The 20,063-nt window shown below is 37.9% G+C and overlaps 2 protein-coding genes across 4 annotated transcripts; one reads left to right on the top strand and one right to left on the bottom strand.

Moving 5' to 3' along the window:
* LOC109829032 (mitogen-activated protein kinase 9-like) lies at window positions 658–11,661 on the bottom strand. Of its 3 annotated transcripts, none has more exons than XM_020396078.1 (11): window positions 11,249–11,661; window positions 6,947–7,355; window positions 6,736–6,863; window positions 6,520–6,579; window positions 5,396–5,545; window positions 4,740–4,895; window positions 4,014–4,151; window positions 3,846–3,919; window positions 3,115–3,216; window positions 1,982–2,231; window positions 658–989 (listed from the first exon to the last, which is right to left on the bottom strand). In XM_020396078.1, exons 1-11 carry the CDS (start codon window positions 11,417–11,419, stop codon window positions 927–929), a joined length of 1,701 nt encoding a protein of 566 aa, XP_020251667.1. In that variant the 5' UTR covers window positions 11,420–11,661; the 3' UTR covers window positions 658–926. The 3 variants fall into 3 exon arrangements, with proteins under 3 accessions (XP_020251667.1, XP_020251669.1, XP_020251668.1); XM_020396080.1 differs by having other exon boundaries at window positions 6,947–7,327; window positions 11,249–11,359; XM_020396079.1 differs by lacking the exon at window positions 11,249–11,661 and adding an exon at window positions 7,425–7,664 and having other exon boundaries at window positions 6,947–7,327.
* Window positions 12,976–14,409, top strand: LOC109839529. The gene is made up of 3 exons (XM_020408009.1): window positions 12,976–13,497; window positions 13,582–13,810; window positions 13,895–14,409. The coding sequence occupies exons 1-3, from the start codon at window positions 12,976–12,978 to the stop codon at window positions 14,407–14,409; spliced, it is 1,266 nt and encodes a 421-aa protein (XP_020263598.1).

Raw genomic sequence — 20,063 nt, 5'->3', positions numbered from 1 at the left:
TGTTTGTTATAAGGCTTATTTTTGGAAAGTGGCAATAAAGTCGAGAAAAGCAGAGAATCGTTTTTGAACTCCTTTCATTCTCTGCTTCTCCTGAAGGAATTGTGTGGATTTGGTTCCTTAATGAGAAGCAGAGAATGGAAGGAGTTGAAATATAGAAGGGAAGCTATTTTTCTCTACTTTTATATCCACTTGTAGTTGTTTTATCAAAAACGATTCTCTTTCTCTGAGGGCAATAAAGTCGAAGAGAATTCAATCATGAAATTTATCGGCGAAAAATAAAACTAGAGAGATTGTAAGTTCAAAACAACGCACGACAGAAGCTCCGTCCCCAGTTAACCCTTGCTTTATACACACACGCATTCCATACGCAGGGGCGTAGAGCTTACAGTGCAAGGATTTGACGAGCGGGGGATGGGGGGATGTTTTCCTTTAAAAATCCCTTCTTTTTATTTTTAATGACTTAATTATAAAATAACTCTGGGACCACAGTCAAACATACCTTCAGTAACTGTCATTGAAAAAATTCTACTACAGCCCAGTACTCTTTGAAACTGCTCTTAATTACACATGACTCCTCTCACTTCCCCTGAGAGTTCCCTTTCATTGACTTGTAAAAAAAAACACTGTAGAATAAATCCAAGAGTAGCACTAGGATCATATCATCAGATCATAAATTAGAACATCAAAATAAATAAATAAATAGTACAACATAAATATACCTAAGATATTATAAACTTAAATCTACTACAACTGTATGATTTCTTTTCTTTTCTTTTTCAAATAACAATTACAAAGAGGACATCAAAGAGGAAGCCACCAAGGATCCCCATGTAAGTACTCGAACCCAAAAGATTTAATCAAACACATTGATCCTTATCAAGTGCTATTCTTAATGCTTCCTGTATCGAGTGTGGCACTCGTTGAATTTATGCATATAACTCTGTCACCTTGCGTGACAATCCATCAACCTCATCTGTTCGACATTCATCCTGACATAAGTTTAGAATCGCAACTTTAGTATTAACTTCAGCACTTAAGATATAGGAAACTTCAGAAACCGAGAAATATGAGTTAAGAGATTGCACCCTTGCATTCAACAAATTAAAAAAATTAAAAATAAACCAGATACATTGTTTCTTGATAGATTGTATTGTTGATTAGACCGGAGAAGGAATAATTTAAAGCAGAATAACGGAGAAGACCTTAAGAATGTAAAGGATAAACAATTTGGAAGATGAAAATGCTACGTTTCAAAATGAAATATTAGCAAGTTGTGGGTATTTGTCCATGATAATAAATTTGCCTAGGCATAAAGCTTTTCTCTACTTAGAATCAGACATTCATTATGAGATTTGAAGGGAATGATGAAGGCTTATGGACTCATGAAGCCGATGCTGATACCTATGATGTAGAAGGGAAAACTTTATGAGACAGCTATGCGAGCTGCTAAGCACTATGGATCATTGTACTAGGCAATTAAGTGCTGTTATCTTGTTGTTTCTGTAGTAATGATGTGTACATGAAAATAGTTTACAAACTACCCCCTTCTTCTGTGTTCCACTATGATAATTTTATCAATTCTCCTAACTGGTTAGAAACAATTAAAGAAATAGAATTCGTTAACTTATCGGATGAGATCACTCACAGTAGAAATGAATGGATGAATATGATTCATGTAGCCAAGGCAAAGAATTTGGGATAAAGGTTTTCTTGGTGTTGCGGCTGTTGTTGTATTTAAATGCCCACACACACACAAAAAAAAAGAAAGAAAGAAGACACTAGTTTCATGTCTTCCCATAGCAGTTTAAGCTTCTTAATTCACATTGAGTTAATCCGTAATTTATCATGCTGCACACTGAACATGCCTCGTATAGTCATATTAGTAGAATTAATGCATGAAAAGCCGATCATAAAATTGAACTTTTATATAATTATCAGAAGAAAAAATTTAAAGAGGGGAAACCATTGTGGGTGCACTTACTTCTGAGATCCTTCTTCCATTGGCAACCACACACTTAGTAGTGCTGATGCTCGAGCTCCTATGCAAGCTGTGAGGGCTGTAATTTGCTTTGCTTACTCCATTTTGTATACCAGATTTACGTTCTGATCCCTCTCCATTTTGGGTCCTCGGTGGGCTTTGAAGAGTAGTTCTGGCAACAGAAGCTGCACTTCTCCTTTCATAATCTTTGTTTTGGTCTGGAATGTCGTCCTTGGATGCACATACCCTCTCCCTGTAATAAAGAGCAAGTTAAACTCATGGTGTAACAACTTACGGCCAGTTGGGTACTGCTTTTTTAGACTGCTGCTTATTTTTTTTCAGGAAGCAGTGAATAATCGTGTTTGGTAAGACTTATTTTGTATGCTTATTGAAACTGTTGTTGATGATTTTAAGGGGGTGGTTTTAGAATCAACATCGAGACGTTTTTTTAGGGGGGGTTGCTTTTAGAATCAACATTGGGATGCTTTCAAAAGCAGTTTCTGCTTCTAATAGTTTTGATACCATATATACCATTTATATTTTAACATTATTACTTTATTCATTCTAAATTTATCTTATTTAATTTTATAGCTAATTATGTCTATTTTTGTCATTTTCACTCTTAATGATTTTTAAGCACAAGAAACTTATATAAATTGCTCCTATCAGCTACTTAGAATAAGCTCCAGCCATAGCGATACCAACCGGGCCCTTATACTATCTAAATTATTTTATTAGCTATTACGCTCCCCTGAACTCCCAAGGACGTTTTTACCCCTTGAACTGCCAAAAAATTTATTTGCTATGTTCGGCTGAAATGTCACAGGGGAATCATCTAATGACAAATTACCTTTTGGCCCTAGTTTCACCTGGAAAAGACTAAATTGCTCTTTTGATTTAAGACAAAATATATGAAGAAGGTGTAACTACTAATAAAAAAAAGTCTCGGGATTTAAGTGGCTAGGGGTGTATCTGTAATTAACCTCATAAATTAAATATGACATTTCTAGTAAGTTTGCTTGTGTCGAGCTATAGTTTATTTCACACGTTTAATAGCTAATAAGGTGCATCTCCAAGCGCTCAAGGCCAATGCATGGCTTCATGAAAATGAATGAATTGGTAATCGAGAATATTACCTCGGTAAAGAAGCATATTGTCGCCGAAGGGGAGTGCTACTTTCGCCCTTTCCATAGTGCTCTTCAAGATGAGCAAATTGTCTCTTAAAACGGTCAACCCCGCTGTTCAATTAATTTGGCAATATATCACTAGCTATTAATTTCAAAGTATCAATATCATTAAAACTAAGCTAAAAGTTAGCAAAACATGGATTACATAACATTATCACATAGCGGAGTAAATGATTAATCAAGTAAAAGTACCAACTATGCCAATAAACAGATATCAAAGTCTCACTACAAACATGGATCACATAGAGATACTGCATTCAATTTTAAGTCTGAAGAGCATAATATAATGTCCTTTATAGAAAATTGAGATGTGGGAATGATTATTTCAACAGCATAGAAGTCAAATAAGAGTAAGGGTAAAACTTCAAAGCTACAAAAAGAAGGGCTAAGAATGACACAAATCACACAATGGTCCCTTAAGATAATTATGGTATGGCATATGCTGCATTATAATTAAATAATTAAATTGACACGGCATCTTATTTATGCAAGAAGGAAAGCTATAGAACCAAATATAATCTCTGATACTCTTTAATGAATATTAACACTTAAGATGAAAGAATAACCTAAAAAATTCATATTTTTTCATACTGATTTATTTTACAAGAAAAGATTTGTTCTTTAGATTAATAATAATAATAAATAAGAGTTAACGAGGTAACACAAATATAAAGACACACCTTGGGTACATGAAACTAGTTTGATCTGAACCACAAAGATACTCTTGCAACATCTGAGGATGATACTCCAGGATCTGTTTGCTTTTCAAAGATCAATTATTAGTCGAGATATGCAGCAGAGATGAATCAAAATGAAACAACAGGCAAGAACAAGCGAAGGTACCATACCTCTCTGTAAATTAACTCTCTCACATCTTCTTTTGTTAGTTTCCTCCTTTCAAACTCAAACTCAAGTTTAGAAATGGGCTGCGTTGATGGTTCACGGTCTACATTGGCAAGACCCCTAAAGTAGGGATCAGCTAATGCCTATGAAAAGAAAACAGCAGTATCAGCACAACATTTAAGAAAGAAAATGCAAATTTCACAAAATTACAATGAACTTTGGGGTGTTTTGTAAAAAACTACCATCAAACTTTCTATTAGAAGAAAACTTCCATAAACCTTTTCACTAAATTACCATGCATAATGAAAGTAGGGATCAACTTAAGCCTATGATAAGAAATACAGCTGCAGAAACACAACATTTAAGATAATGTAAATTTCACAAATTACCATGAACTTTGGGGTGTTTTGCACAAAACTACCATAATCTTTTATTATTAGAGAAAACTACCATAAACTATTTTCACCAAACTACCATGGCATGTTCTGGACGACTTTGTCCTTGTGTACTTAAACATATATTCTATATATTATTGCCTTAACCCCGTTAGTAGTTTTCTCCAATAAAAAAAGCTTATGGTTGTTTGTAAACCCAAAAAAAAACCAAAAAAAAAGGAAAGAAAAAAATGTTTGTTTCGTGAAAATTAGCTTAGAAAGTTCATTGCGCTTATTAACCTTCTACTGACACTTCAGATCCCTCATGAGAAGCAAACCTAATTTGATGAGCTTTACCTCTTCAGCAGTAGGCCGATCTTTGGGATCAAATGCAAGAAGTCGCTCGAGCAAACACAGAGCCAGTGGATCTGCATTAGGGAACTTCTGAGTGAAAGGAACAGGTGGCTTTCTCCGCATGCTACTTAAATACCTCCTTGCCTTTTCATTTCGAATCTACAAATAGAAGACACAACTGTCAATAAGCTAAAATTTAACAAACAAACACCAGAAGAAATAAAGTTAAAAGAAAAAAAACTGGATAAGAACGGAGACACATAATAGTTGTAGACGTGTATGCCTTCGACCCTATTGACTATATCATGTTAGTAACTTAGTTCTTAGTGACGGTCCTAGAAACATGCAGCCCGGCCTAATTAGCCATGCGAACTTAGCAATTGGATTTTAAGAGATTAATTCAAAAAAAATATCTCTCTTAAATTATGTTCACAGGTGACCTTATAGTCTTGCAACTAAAGACTTCTAACATATATTATGGTGTACATCTGGTAGCTAAGACTCTGATCTATCTAGTGCTTTATCCAGTACTCCAGGTATGTCTCAGTAAGAATATGATTACTGAGATAATTAAGATTACTCAGAAAGTAAAGATAGCAGATAAAAGCAAATTATAATTATGATGAACATAGAATGAAAATAGGGAATATTTGACCAACCCTTGCAATGGAGTCAGGTGAAGGGGTTCCAAGTAGATCGGTCATGAGATCCAACTGATGCACGACATTTTTCCCAGGAAACAATGGTTTCCCCGTTAATACCTCTGCAAATATACATCCTATGCTCCAAATATCAATTGCAGGAGTATACTGCAAACCAAATATAACAAAAATCAAGCTTAGCATATTGCAGCAGTTTTATAGCCGTATTCTGAAGGTGTTGGTTCCTGGCTGGAAGCTGAAAGTATCTTTATCACTTGGTTAACAAAGATAAAAGGACATTAATTGGACGAGATAAATTCATTTCGTCAATAGTGAATGAAGTTATAGATACATGCGAGAAATGTGAATGATATAAAACAAGTGCAGCACAACTTAAAAATAGGAGAAACTAAGAAATTATAAGTGAGGGATGGAGGGCTTACTCCTTAACTGGCCAAATATGCAAAATTTACACAAAGTGGGTAAACAGGTCTTAATTTGAGAAACATAATAATAACACAGGAGTTAACATAACCAGTCTTAATTTAAAGCTTCTACTTGATCCCTCTTCCTTAAAACAAATGCCAAGCAGTACCCAAGTGTAATAATCATTTATTCTCGCAGCTAGAGTAGAATAAATGGCATTGCAATTTAGATATGGCCACCCAAATATGAATACACACTTTCAGTATTTTTCGCTTTTTATTTCATGAGAGCTTTCTTAAATCTGGAATATTTTATTAGGATGATATGGAGCCACATTTGCTCTTGTAGCAAAAAATTCATGATCAAACAAATTATAAGTAGGGTTATTTTCCTGATAAAGACCTATGTCATCTGAAAATTGTTTTTGAGCTATCACAGGTAATGCAAGAACCTTGGTTCAAAGTTATTTCAGTCGAGAAAACTTCACAAGAGCATGCATGTTACCGCTATCCATTGATGTGACAAAGGTTTGTGTAAAAGTATGGAGGTAATGTTTTCATATATTAAATTGGATTGATGGACTTAAACTGAAGAAAATTAATCACGTGCATATAAGGTAGGATAGTCTAAACTTAGAGAAAATCTATGCCCCTCTTAGCAACACCTTTATTTGTACAAAAAATGTTATGTATACACAAAGTTGAATTAGTTCTCACCTTAGAGAAAAATGAACCACATAGTTCAGGAGCCCGATACCACCGAGTTGCAACATAATCCTAAAAAAGAAGGTGTAGCACATGAACCAACAATATAACCAAAGAAAGAAACATGAAAATCCCAGATCACTTATATCCGTTAAACATAACAAACACTGAAAAACACTTAAACAAATTAACAGCCCAATAACACAACTGACAGGAAGAGTCACATACAGTCCAAAAAATAGCTGATGGGGTATCATTGAATGAAACGCGAGCAAGTCCAAAGTCACAGATTTTCAACTTGCAGTCTGCATTGGCAAGTATATTCTTGGGTTTCAAGTCCCGATGGAATACATTAGCTGGAAAAAAAAAAGAAATAATCCCGTTATTAAATTTAATAGGAAATCAACACTCAAATATCAAAAGAAAAGAAAAAATTAACCTGTATGGATGTATTTCAAGGCTCGAAGAAGCTGGTACAGAAAAAATTGATAATGCTCAAGGGTAAGATCATCATTTGCCTTTATAACTTGGTGAAGATCTGATTCCATCAGCTCGAAAACAACATAAATATCTTTAAATTCCCTTCTAGATGGAGGAAGCATTATATGCTTAATCTCCACGATATCAGGATGTCGGAGCAACCTGAGAAGCTTAATCTCTCTAAGGATTCGTGTGGCATCTGAGACATGCTCGAAGACGTCATTGATTTTCTTGATTGCTACCCTTTCTCCAGTGTGGGTGTCAATAGCAGCTCCCACAACACCATAACTCCCTTTCCCGATGACTTCTTGTATTTGGTATTGACTTGCCTCGCCATATTCTGTGAAGAACTCTGAGTCATGCATGTTCTGAATAATTTGCAATAATGAAAAATATGAGTAATGAAAAATCTCAAAAATAAAAAAGAATTACTATACTCTTAAGTTTGTCCTTTCTTCTAAATGTAAGCAAACATGGAAAAGCTAACAAAAGGAAAACAGATAAACGGAAAAAAAAATTAGTTTGAAGGAACATAATCTGAGAAAAAGAAATTGCTTGAATTTGTATTAAAAAAAATTAAGCCATGTGCAGTGACAAAGCACATTACCTCATAGGGGTAGTGATGAGTAAAAATGAAGAAATAAAGAGATGAACCAACACAAGAAACTCTCAACAACTAAAGCTTTGAACAGAATTCTCTTTAAAGATTAGTTGAAATTTATTGTCCTAGCATTCAAGTCCCTAACTTCTAGGACTCCAAAACAAGAAACTCCATTATATTAATGTCGAAATCTCCAGGAAAACAGAAGATTGATCAAGTATGAAGTATAGCTTTACAGAACAAAGATCTTATATAAATTAAAGGGGGTGAGGGGGGGGGGGGTGGGACTGCAATAAACTAGGAAGTGACCTTTGACATTTTACTCTATCTGAAGCATTGATATATGATAAATAATCGTGTTTGTAACTCTCCCTTAAAAATTCTTTTATTTCCCTTGGCGACTGATAAAATTAGATGAAATACAAAAGGACCAAAGATGACAAGAAAATCACAAACTGCGGAAACTCATCACTAATGAATGAAAAAGAACATAACTTTAGAACCAAACTTTGAGAATCGAATCTGGCCACTTGGTCAGATATAAATCAAAATCTTTGAATCAAATTGTTTGGTTGGAAATTTGCAGTAAAAAGACAGTGAAAGAAAAATTGACTTGTATTCCTCTCAAAATCGAGGCTTGATCGAACTCGATGATCAGAGTTTCAACGGTCATTCCAGTGAGATGAACGTCGGATTGCACCACTACTTCTTCGTCAGAGAAGCTCATCCCCAGCAGAGTCGCCATCTTTTGTTTGGTTGGAAATTTGCAGTAAAAAGACAGTGAAAGAAAAATTGACTTGTATTCCTCTCAAAATCGATTACAATTTGGATTCCGATTACAAAAGAGAGGAGAATGAATTTGATTCTCCCCTTTGTTTAATTCTGGGTTCTTCACGGTGGCGATGAGATGCCTCCCTCGAATGCTCGCGTCGAGTTTGCTTCTCGTTGACAACGAGTTTTAGAAGACTTGCAGAGCAGTTTTTGAATCGATCGAGTGTAACTCTGACGAGTAACTCTGAAAAGAGTTGATGTTGAACCGAAGTTCGGTTAATAAGCCAAGAGAAGTTCCTGTTGCTGCTCCCAAAACGCTAACATGGTCCGAGAGCCAAAAGCAGGAAAGCCTTCTCTCCCAAGCAAATCCATGGCAAAAAGGATGGAGCGCCGAACTCAGTTGGAGTTTCGCGCCACCTCTATTGCTGTATAGTAGGGTGGCAACGCCCCCTTAATTAGCTCCTCCATGGGGGCTGAGGTGGGGTGTAACCCACCCCAGCTTCTGTAACAGCTCCCGAAATAAGTGGGGGAAAACGGTTTTGAAACGTTTGGTGCTGTTAGTGCTGGCGTCATGTTTTGAACGAGGTAAAACGCTGAAAAACAGCGTTCGGGCCTCGTAAGCTCTGGTCTTATTGATGAGGACGCAGGAGTTTGGGCGGTGTTGGGAGTTGAAACGCAAGGCCTGCTTTGCGTTCGACCTTAACTCTGCCGTCTTAAAGGATGAGAGCGCAGGAGGTTGGGGCGCTCGCTGGGAGTCGAAACGCACAGGCCGCATGCCGTTTTGTAGAGGGATGAACTCTGCGTTTTAGGCTAAAAACGGCGCAGAGTTGGGGGGCCTGTTTAAAGGGCTAAAACGCACAGTTCGTTGCTGTTTTAGAGATTAATCTGCAGTTTCTTAGCGACTGGAAAACGCAGAGTTGAGCCTGTTTAAAGGCTGAAAACGCGCAGTTGCTGCTGTTTTAGCGATTAACTCTGGGCGTTTTGAGTGTTGAAAACGCAGAGTTGGAGCGATGCTGCGCTTTGGACTCTGTAGTGCAGGGAGGCCGAACCTTAGGGGGCGCTTCGGCCGGGCTTCAGGCTAAGGGTCCAATGTTTTATGTTTATGATGAAGTCCAGTCTTGCAGACGGACCTCAGAACATAAGTTTGGCTGCGAAGAACACGGTCAATACACTTTCAAAACCGTAAGTCGGAATTAGAGAATGCTATATATGAAAATGGCGTATCTCGACGGAGACGGGCCATCCGAACCAAGCGAAGGCTGTCGGTGTCGCTTCCTCCGTTTGGCCAAATTCCTTACGGTTTGGAGGAGAATCGTGCATGTCTAATATCGAAGGGAGACCGTCAAGTTTGTAGGTCTCTTTTGTAGGGCTTTTCACGATCGGTTCCTCTTCGTAATCTTTGTCTTGGCCCTCCTTGAAACAATAATGAGAGTCGTCAGATTGTAACTCCCGATGGTTTGATTGGTGAAGGTATTGAATTGGAGTTATCATCAGTTTCGGTGCAAGGTCCTCAAATTGTAGCCTACTTGGGAAGTCGATCAAAGATATGGTACTTCGTTTTATCCGATCGTTGTGGTTTTTTGTGGGGATAGCCTATCTATTGTGATTTTTAGACGAGGGGGGCCTACAAGAATTCTTATAGATAAAGAAAACCACAGAAAGGAAATTAGTAATACTTTCAATAACTAAAAAGTTTGGAACAAAAATTGATAGATTTTAGGCCTTACAAGAGGAATACATAAGAACGGGTCCTGCTGAAAAAAATAAACTGAATCTGATAAACTCTTTTGAGAATAAAAGTGAGAAGCTGAAGTCTATTATTCTCACCTCTATTACCACCAATAAAAGAAACACATACAACCAACGAGAATCTTTTTGTAGATTAGAGAAGATAAGAACAAAATCCAACCATACCCATTTTAGTGAAGAAAAACAACAAAAACCCAACAAATTACTACAAAACAACATGTTAGATGCCGTCAGACTCTATAGAAGCAAAAGGAAAACAACAAAACCAATGATACCAAAAATCTAAACTTAGCAAAAATAAAATCTAACAAATGGAGGCTCCCAACTATGTTTGTAGTTACACACATACTATAAAAATTAAAAAAAAACGAAATGAAACAATAATCTAAATATATTAGCATGCCTGCCCCCAACAAATGGGCATCAAAACAAGACAAATGAGCAAGAACAAAAAACTCTCAACCAGCAACCATGTCATACCTTTGAATAGAATCACTCCTAAACGATTTCAGCGGACAAAATATCAGAAATAAAGTCGATTCTATCTCTCAGACATTTAAATTCCTAACCCAGATACAGACTCCCCCAAATAACGAGTTTCTAATCTTGGAATCAATTCCCTCTGCAAGATGCAAGATTAGTTGAATCAATTCCTATACTAAAGTTATCCCATGATAGAAACATTTGTTGCCATAAATGATAAATCTCAATTTAGTTAATCTCCTTCGTCAGTTCTAAATTCCACAACTCAGCAACCGATACAAGGAAAATGAGTCTGATATGTCCAATTGCAAGCTAATAGGTAAAAAGCAACAAACTTTTGAACCAAATGTCACTTCAAAACAAACCCAGTTGCTACAAATTCATAAAAAACAAAATGGCCAGCAGCAAATCATCAGATAGCACCATAATCACCAAAAGATCAAACCTTTAGCTCTAAAACTTCATGCATTACTGACAAAAAAGCCAAATTGCAACTTAATTAGTGAAAAAGGTCACACCTTTCAATGAACTAAAGAACAATTTCTTCCTCTACCACAAAATCCCAAAACTCAGTAACCAAATATAAGAAAAACCCAGATGAACAATCGCACAAATCTATGTACTCAGAGAGTTCCACAGATCCAACTGCAACTTTACCTTCTTAATGGATTCGGGTCCAGCGACCCGACTTCGATTAGAGACCTTAATGGATCTAATCCCGGATAAATCCGGACCCGAATCCTCTCGATCTGCACTCAGAGGAGGGCGTTGGTGGCGGCGGCGATGGAGCAAGCGACGCACGCCGTCGACGAGGGGGTTTCCTCCCATATAAAGGTAACGGTTGCGGGTTGTTGGGTTCGGGTTCGGATTCGCATTTGGGACCCGACCCGGATTCGCTGTCCTCGTCTCGGTCTCCTAGATGTGCGGTATCATCATGTGGCCATTGCTGACTGCTGTTGAGTTGGTTTTGTTGAGGAGGTGATGGCCGCGTTTATGTGACGCGTGATGATGATGACCGAGGAGGTCTTTTCGCAGCCGGGTACCTGTGAACTTTCGTTTTGTTTTTAGGGCCTGTTCGTTTGGGCCAAAAACGAGTGGAAAACTGTGATTTGAAAACAAAACCAGCTGCCACATAGGATCCGGTTTTCCCAAGATTTCCAAGTCACGTGTTCGTTTGGCAAACATATTTAGAGAAATAGGGGCCTGAAATAGGGTTCCACGTCGGACTTTAAGAGCATCCGATTTCAGCGGTTTTGGGCGTGAAAACACCCAGAAAACTCCTCTCCGCCCAATTTAATATTCGCAGGGGCGATTTCCTAGGCGGGGGAAAGAAGATTGGGATTTGCTTAGGGTTTAGGGTCACCGACTCTTCGGTTCGTTCTTCTTCCCCATTGCTTCGCCTCATGCCGGCTCCTATGCTCCGGCTCTAATTTCATCTTCCTCACTCTGAGAAAACTGGAAATTTAGGCCCTGAACGACCGTTCTAGGGCTGACTGTGTTATCGTCGCCAGATCTAGCGGCGACGGTGGGTTTATCGGGTGCTTTCTGCCTCTTATCTTCTTCCCCTCCGAATTGGTTGTCGGATCTGAGCCCGGCCTGGCAGCTGTAGTGCTTGAACGAGGATTCCATCAACTACGACTTGCTTGAGGCTCGCTCTACTTTGTCCTTAAGGTATTCCTCACTCAAAGAGCATATTTTGATTATTGAGTAACATGCACCACGATCTATGAGTGTATCCTCTTAATTCATCCATGTACGTGATCAGATTGCTACGCATGTTGTGATGCACTATAACTGCCAGCTAACTGGTCTTATATCCTAACAATTAGTCTTGATTTTTGTGGGTTGGTTAGTCAATTAGGAAAAATACTGAGGAGAAATCACTTCTAACCTTTGTATTAGGGGGAAATTAAGGAGAACACATGAGATGTGGTAATAGGTGGGGGTTAAAGCTGGAGATCATATGGAAATATCACATGTTTCTACATTGAAAAGGTCTCTAGTGCTCTGTTAGTGGACGGGGCATCACATGTTGAAGGATTTAGCCATCCGTTGTCCTCCATTCCTCCTCATCTTTTACTAAATTCTCTAATAACATGAAAAAGAATTACATAGTTGAATTTTTTATCACCCTTTTCCGTACAGTTCCAGCACAGAATTCTAGTCATATATCATAGCATCATACTGTTGGCAAAAAATTAGTACAAATCATGCTATGTAATCTTTTTGAAGGCTGGTTTAAAACTGTATCTACTTGAGGAGTGGTTGAAAGAAGCTAAAAATAACAGTAACCTATATTTGTTTGATGTCACACTGAATTGAGTAACTAAAATGTGTGTTCTGAATTTTAATATCATATATTAACTGATAGCTAAATATTGTAGATGGATGGTGATTATGATGATGAAGAGGGTGTTAAAAGAATGTGTGTTGGGGCTACATTTTCAGTCATGGTAATAATTTTCACCTTTTTGAGGAGAATTAAATGCCGCCGTAGATCACTACGGTCTGGACCAAGTGCTGAGAAATTGCGCAGGGAAAAGGCTAGGTCTGAATTGATGAGTCGTATATTTGAAGGTTATAGTGATAGCTGTCAAAACTTTGTTAGAATGCGACCGGGTGCATTTATGAAACTAGCTACGTTAATGAGGAAACAACAACTCTTAAAGGACTCAAGGCATATAACAGTTGAGGAGCAACTCGCCATATCTTTGAATATTTTGGGACATAAATCCAAAAATCGTATGATGAGAACCCAATTCATAAGATCAGGAGATACAGTCAGTAAGTACTTCAATAGAGTATTGGAAGCTATTTCGCGCATACAAGGCAGATTTATGAAACAAGCCCCGAATGAAGTACCTCAAGAGATCCTAAGCAACCCGTCATTTTATCCATATTTCAAGGTATATCATCCACTCAACCATTTTTCCTAAATAATTATCGCCGAAATCTTAAAATACATTAACATAGTTAGTTGTACTCCATAGGATTGCATAGGTATGATAGATGGGACGCATGTGGATGCTATGCTACCAGCTGCACTTGTTTCGCGTTTCAGAGGGCGCAAAGGTGTCACACAAAATGTACTCGCGGCTTGTACCCCAAACAAACTATTCACTTACGTTTTAGCTGGGTGGGAGGGGTCGGCTAACGACTATAGAATCCTTCAAGATGCTCTATCTAGACCACAACCATATGGCTTACGGGTGTACACTGGTAAACTTCTGGTTATCTCAAATTGTTATTCCTCCTTAAATATTACATTATAACAATCATATTAAAATCCTGTTAAATATGTAGGAAAATATTACTTGTGTGATGCGGGCTACACAACCCAGCCAGGTTTCATATCCCCATATCGTGGTGTGCGTTATCATCTAAAGGAGTTTGCGGGAAGAACACCTCAAAATAGGAGGGAGCTATTCAATCTGAGACATTCATCTTTGAGGTCAAAGATTGAAGCTACCTTTGGTATATTGAAGAATCGTTTCAAGATTCTCACCGCAAAACCGCACTACCCTTTCCCCACACAAGTAGACATTGTACTGGCATGCACGGTTCTCCATAACTACATTGCAACAGTTGATCCAGAGGATGAATTACTCAATGAGACCAATGACATTGAAGAGGAGGACGCCGCGGAGGAAATTACTGAAGAAACGAACGTTGTGGATTTCACCCAACCCCAAATAGTCAGGGAACAAAACACCTCAAAGGATGAGTGGAGGTCTCTTAGAGATCAAATCGCAATGGACATGTGGATTGATTATTGTATGAAATATCGGCATGGTGACACTCACGAGTCTGCATTGTGATTTGCTATGGTAGTCCTGAGATTATGACAATTATTTTAAGATAGGTGATTGTGTAACGTATTACTTAGATATCTGTGAGTCTATAATACTGCTGTACGACGTTGTCCTTTTATTCAGCGTGATTTAGTTTCTGTTGCAGTTTTATGTATGCATTATTAGACTTATTAATTGCTTGCTATGCCATTTGTGCTCTGAAATGTAATGGGTAATATATTATATCTGAGCTTTCTTAAAATACATGCGTGTATTGTCATCTTTTACTCATTTGCTTTAGTAATATTCCTATGTTGTTAACTGATCCAGTTTTCACTTTATCATGACTGAATTGGTTTAAATATAGGCAATGGGGGATAAATCAAGATCCGAACAGATGAATTTAGGCAAAGATGTGACTTCCACTCACTCTGAAAATTCAATGGCCCCACCATCATCTCATGCTTTCTCCGCAAGCCTACCCTTTCCCCACAGTGTCAATTCCATGTTCCAGTCAGGTTTTCCAAATATGACAAGCTACGATGGTAACTTTTTCGCTATGCATCATCCCGTTTCATCTTACATGCACATGCTCAATAGTCCACCACCTTTGCACCAAAATTTTCAAGCCTCGAATTCATCCGGCCAAATTCCTTACCCAGTTAGTATTACAGGGACTAATTCTAACTCAGGTAACAACAAAAGAAGTGACAGGGATGAAGCAGTAGCAACTTCTGCTTGTACACCAAGAAAGGGCAAAGCCCTTTCCCATAAGAAAAGAAGAAACACAGTTGAGGTCGAAGCTACAAAGGTTGGCCCAACCAGATGGTGGACCTCTGCACATGATGACGTGCTTATACCCTTCCTTGCAAAATTGGCCAAGTCTGGTCTTAAGCCAGACAAAAACTTCAAGCAACATGCTTTTGCTATGGCAGCTGCTGAAGTGAACAAGGAGTTTGGTACTTCCTTTCAAACGAAAAGTGTTGTAAATCATATGAAAACAATTCGTTCTTGGTTTCAAGACATGCAGGCGGCTCGTAACATTAGTGGTGCAGGTTGGGATGAAGATACTCAAACGATAATGTTGGATCCAGAGAGTTTTGATGCGTGGAATGAGGTATATGCTTTCAAACTCGCTCCAATTTTGTTGGATTCTTTCTCATGCACATTTGGTAAAATGATGTGTATTTATGCGAGCAGGATAAAAATAAGAGCAAGCTTAAAGAGTACATTAATAAGCCTCTGAAGCACTATGAGAACCTAGCTATCATTTGTGGGGATGATCAAGCGAGAGGTAACTTCGCTAAGGCTGCAATGGAGAAATTTGGAGGTCAGGATCCGATTAACCTTGCAGGTGATGACGACGAGGATGTTAGCATTCCTTTGACCCAAAAGTCACCTCGGTCAGTCAACCTAGTAGATGAAGAAACTCAATCTGAAAACAACAATGTCTGGTCAAGCAATAAGGACAAACAGAGGAGAATCACTTCGGCTAAAGCGAGGGGGAGGAAGGGTCTAAACGAGAAAGAGATAATGCAGCAAATGGTTGACGAAGTTAAACAATTTTCAAGTTCTATAAATCTTATTAATCTCCACTGGACAGAGAAATTGTCCAAAGCCATCTTCAAGCACAAGGATACATACTCAATAGAATTCCTGGAGCTTTTTTATGATCACATTTTTGAGGATGAGTCCAAGGCCAGGCATTTTATAGGTAAGACTGACTTCGGTCAGAGAGCTTTATTAGAAAATTTCAGGAAAATGCAAGAGGGAGGGAGCTAGTTTGTCATTTCAGGTACTTAATTTGATCTGCTGCTTATACGGTCGTGCAATTTATTACAAATAATCATCTCTCATTTCTTTACCTATTGTTACTTACAGGGTCATTATGGAGATGGGTGGGAAATACGTATTTTGCAACTTTTTGCCTAACTATCAAGTTGTTATTTTGTAAGAACTGGGTATGCCTGTAACTTATTAGGCTACGTTGTTTTGTAGCTACGCTTGATGATTTAGGATGCAACCGTATGTATGGTGATTATGATGACACTGGCGTTGTATTTTTCTCCATTATTGGTTTCAAGTGACGTTGCTTTTTTCACTTATGTTTCAGGTGTACGAGGGTTTTGGTAAAGTGCCCCGTTCAGCGCAAACACAATCTGGTATGGCAAGTATTCTCAATTTGCATTTTAATTGCACTTGTGCTGTGATGAGATCATGCAAATCATATATGCAATCACACGTATCTTAACAAGGTAATGGCGAGGCATGATATTGTGATATGCAGGCATTTTACATTGACTGCAGCCTTACCTTGTTTTTGGGACGTGGTTCTTGCATAACTGTTTGTTCATGAATATCCTGAGCACTGTTGGGTGGGCAGTTTGCAATTGCATGATTTAATTGTGCTGTGATGATTGTCTTGTAGCTGATATGCCTCACCAGTATATAGTACATGCAATGTAGTGGCGAGGCATTCCCAACATTACTTCTGTTTTGATGAGGAGTAAATTGGAAGGAATGCAGTCATCATTGTGATGCACCTCTTTGCTGGTGTGGGATCAATGTATTGTAGACATATATCTGAGCACAACTTGTCATAATTGTCAGACTTTATTCCGCGTTGACTATGATGCATTGGATTAGTCCCACTTTGAAACTCAAAACTGTGTTATACTTCCACTCAAGTAATCAACGAGTTGTTGTTCATTGTTGTTCATTGCATTGGATTAGTCCCACTTTGAAACTCAAAACTGTGTTATGCATTGGATTAGTCCCACTTTGGGGATAAATACTCAGTTGTTGTTCATTGCTGGAAATTACATTTAATCGACTATTTTCTATCTCCATTGCACATGGAGTTATTGGTTGACTTAAAATGCATGTCCTATATGCTGGATGGTCAAAGATTTAGAAATGGGGATTTATGCATTACATTTTCAGTGGACATTACACATTACATTTCAATGGAGATGTTTCCATGTTGCATTGTCAATGGAGTGATATGCAACAACATTTACTTGGAGATAACTGCATTACATTTTCATAGAGCAGATTAGAACATTCATTGATATCAAGTCTGATTCAAATATGACAAGCTCTTAATATCGGCTGGAAATGCCATTTTTCAGTTCTTTGGATTTAACCATTATGCATTACATTATCAATAGGCATTTATGCATTACAGTTCAAGGGAGATTTATGCATCATCCCGTCAATGGAGATTTATGCAATACATTTATTTGGAGATTTCTTGCATTACATTTTCATAGAGCAGATTACAATGTTTATGACAACAAGGAAAATACTAAATATTCCTAAAACAACAATACATTTCTTCAAGTAATCAACGTGTTGGTTTGCAAGCTTCAACTCTCTTCGCAAGAGCTTTGTTTCAACATCTTTATTCTGGGGTACTGATTGCGCAGAGGAACTTTCACAATTTACCTTGCACTGCTTCTTATCATGATGCTCTTCTGCCCACCTAAAAAACTGGCAACTCCTATTTGGATAGTTGCCGCAGCCCCAAAAGTATTTGCCCTTGTTTAATTCTGTTTTGCAAAGCTTGATTGGCGTAGGTATTTGACAGTAGCAAGTTACAACTTCAGCTAACTCCTTGGAGACTTGACTTGTTTCCATGTCGCAGCTGAATCCAAGGCCTCTGGGTTCCGGTATTTTCCCTGCCTGTTTATGCTTCTTATCTCAGTGAATTTATGTAGAGGATAGTTGAGTTGCTATTACTTATGCCTCACATCCCAGCTATATATAAGTGCAGGGTGGTAGGGATCAAATTTTGCCCGTTGGCAAAATACCCCTGCTGCTGGTCATTGCCTCTGCCCTGTATGTTGTTATTTTGACCGTTGCAAAAATTTGGCAAAATACCCCTGCTGCTGGTCATTGCCTCTGCCCTGTATGTTGTTATTTTGACCGTTGCAAAAATTTTACCGTTGGCTGGTTGGAGGAAAAAGTGCCTCTGCCCTGTATGTTGTTATTTTGACCGTTGCAAAAATTTTACCGTTGGCTGGTTGGAGGAAAAAGTTTGGAGGTAACCTCACCGCACACACTAAGTTGCCTGATTTCCTTTTTGGGTTTGGGCAAACCGAACAGGTGAAATGAGTGCTATGTTGGTAAAGGAGACTACATTTCTTATTCTCATTTGCTGTACCGAACAGGTGAAATGTGATCTGTGATTTCAAACCGAAGATTTCCATGTCCAAACGAACATAACAAATCAAATCTGAGAAACCTCTTTGAAATGCTTTGAAATGGTTTTGATTTCATATTTCAGTTTTCTTTTTTTTTTGGGAAAATAACCGAACAGTTAGAATAAATTTTCACCGTAGACCCAAACAAACTTTTAATTATTAAAATCGACTTATTTTTTTAAAATTACCAAAATCGACACATCTTATGCCACGTAAGCTTAATCACATTTCCTAATTAGTCGGGGTTGCCAACCCCGACTGTTTAGGACATTAAAAATTAAATTTAAGACTTCTAATTGGGGTTTAACAACTCCTAAATAGTCGGGGTTGGCAACCCCGACTAATTAGGAAATGTGATTAAGCTTACGTGGCATAAAATGGGTTGATTTTGATAATTAAAAAAATGGGTCGATTTTGATAATTAAAAAAATGGGTCGATTTTGATAATTAAAAATTGGTTTGGGTCTACAGTGAAAATTTGTTCTTTGTTTTTAACTTTTTACGGACCTCTTGCCTCCAGGGATTTGTCTTTGGATACTTCAGACAATTCTTTAAAAGTTTTATCCCAATTTCAAATAATTATCATGAACTTCGGTGGGTGATGCCCGAAACCACCATCACATTCTTTTCAGAGATAAATTATCATAAACTTTCAAGTGTGAAGTAAAACATTTTGAAATAACATTAGAAATCGCTTTTTTTACGTCAATGTCTTGAATAAAACTTGTATTCTGGGGTGAATATGAAACGTGCGTGACATAGATCGTAGGGATAGTGGTGTAGTTAAACTATCAAGCGAACGGATGATTTGTTAGATGTTTTCACTAAGAAAAATGATACAGGCACACACCTCGAGCACACCTCCGGCCACACCCCTTTAGCTACATTTTAAAAAAAATCTCAAGTGGAGCCATCTGCGCTGTAGCTAGGGGGGGTGACCGGAGGTGTGCCTATAGCGCCTCCTTTTCGGTAATATTTCCAAGTGATATGACGTTTTCATTGGCATTATTTAATTTTTGAAGGTGACACACACCCACAAGATGAAAAACTCGAGGATTAGTAAGGATAACATAGAAATGGCTATAAACACATAATGATTCACACTGTCCAAAATATATTAAGAGGAACATACATGACAACTTTTTCATAGTTGCTAACACGCATAGTAATCTTATGAAAATGTTCAATGGTATATTCTATAATAAGTTAAAATATGTGACAGATCATTTGTGTAAAACACTTCAAAGTTTACGGTAGCATATGAAATTGCTCTTGTGCTCTCATGACTCTCTTTCTCAACACTATTTCTTGGATTTCTATAGATGATTCTGTTGGGAAATTTTGTCTCCAAGCCTACTATGATTTGTGTAACTCGGAAACCAACCATAATCGATAAGATATAAAACAATGACAATCAAGAAAAAAGAACACTGAGATTTACGTGGTTCGGTCAACCAACTTCGACATACGTCCACG

This window comes from Asparagus officinalis, chromosome 1 (assembly GCF_001876935.1).
Source record: "Asparagus officinalis chromosome 1, Aspof.V1, whole genome shotgun sequence".
In the NCBI taxonomy this organism is placed as follows: domain Eukaryota; kingdom Viridiplantae; phylum Streptophyta; class Magnoliopsida; order Asparagales; family Asparagaceae; genus Asparagus; species Asparagus officinalis.
Note: the sequence above shows the minus strand (reverse complement) of the source record. Positions and strands in the feature narration are given on the sequence as shown.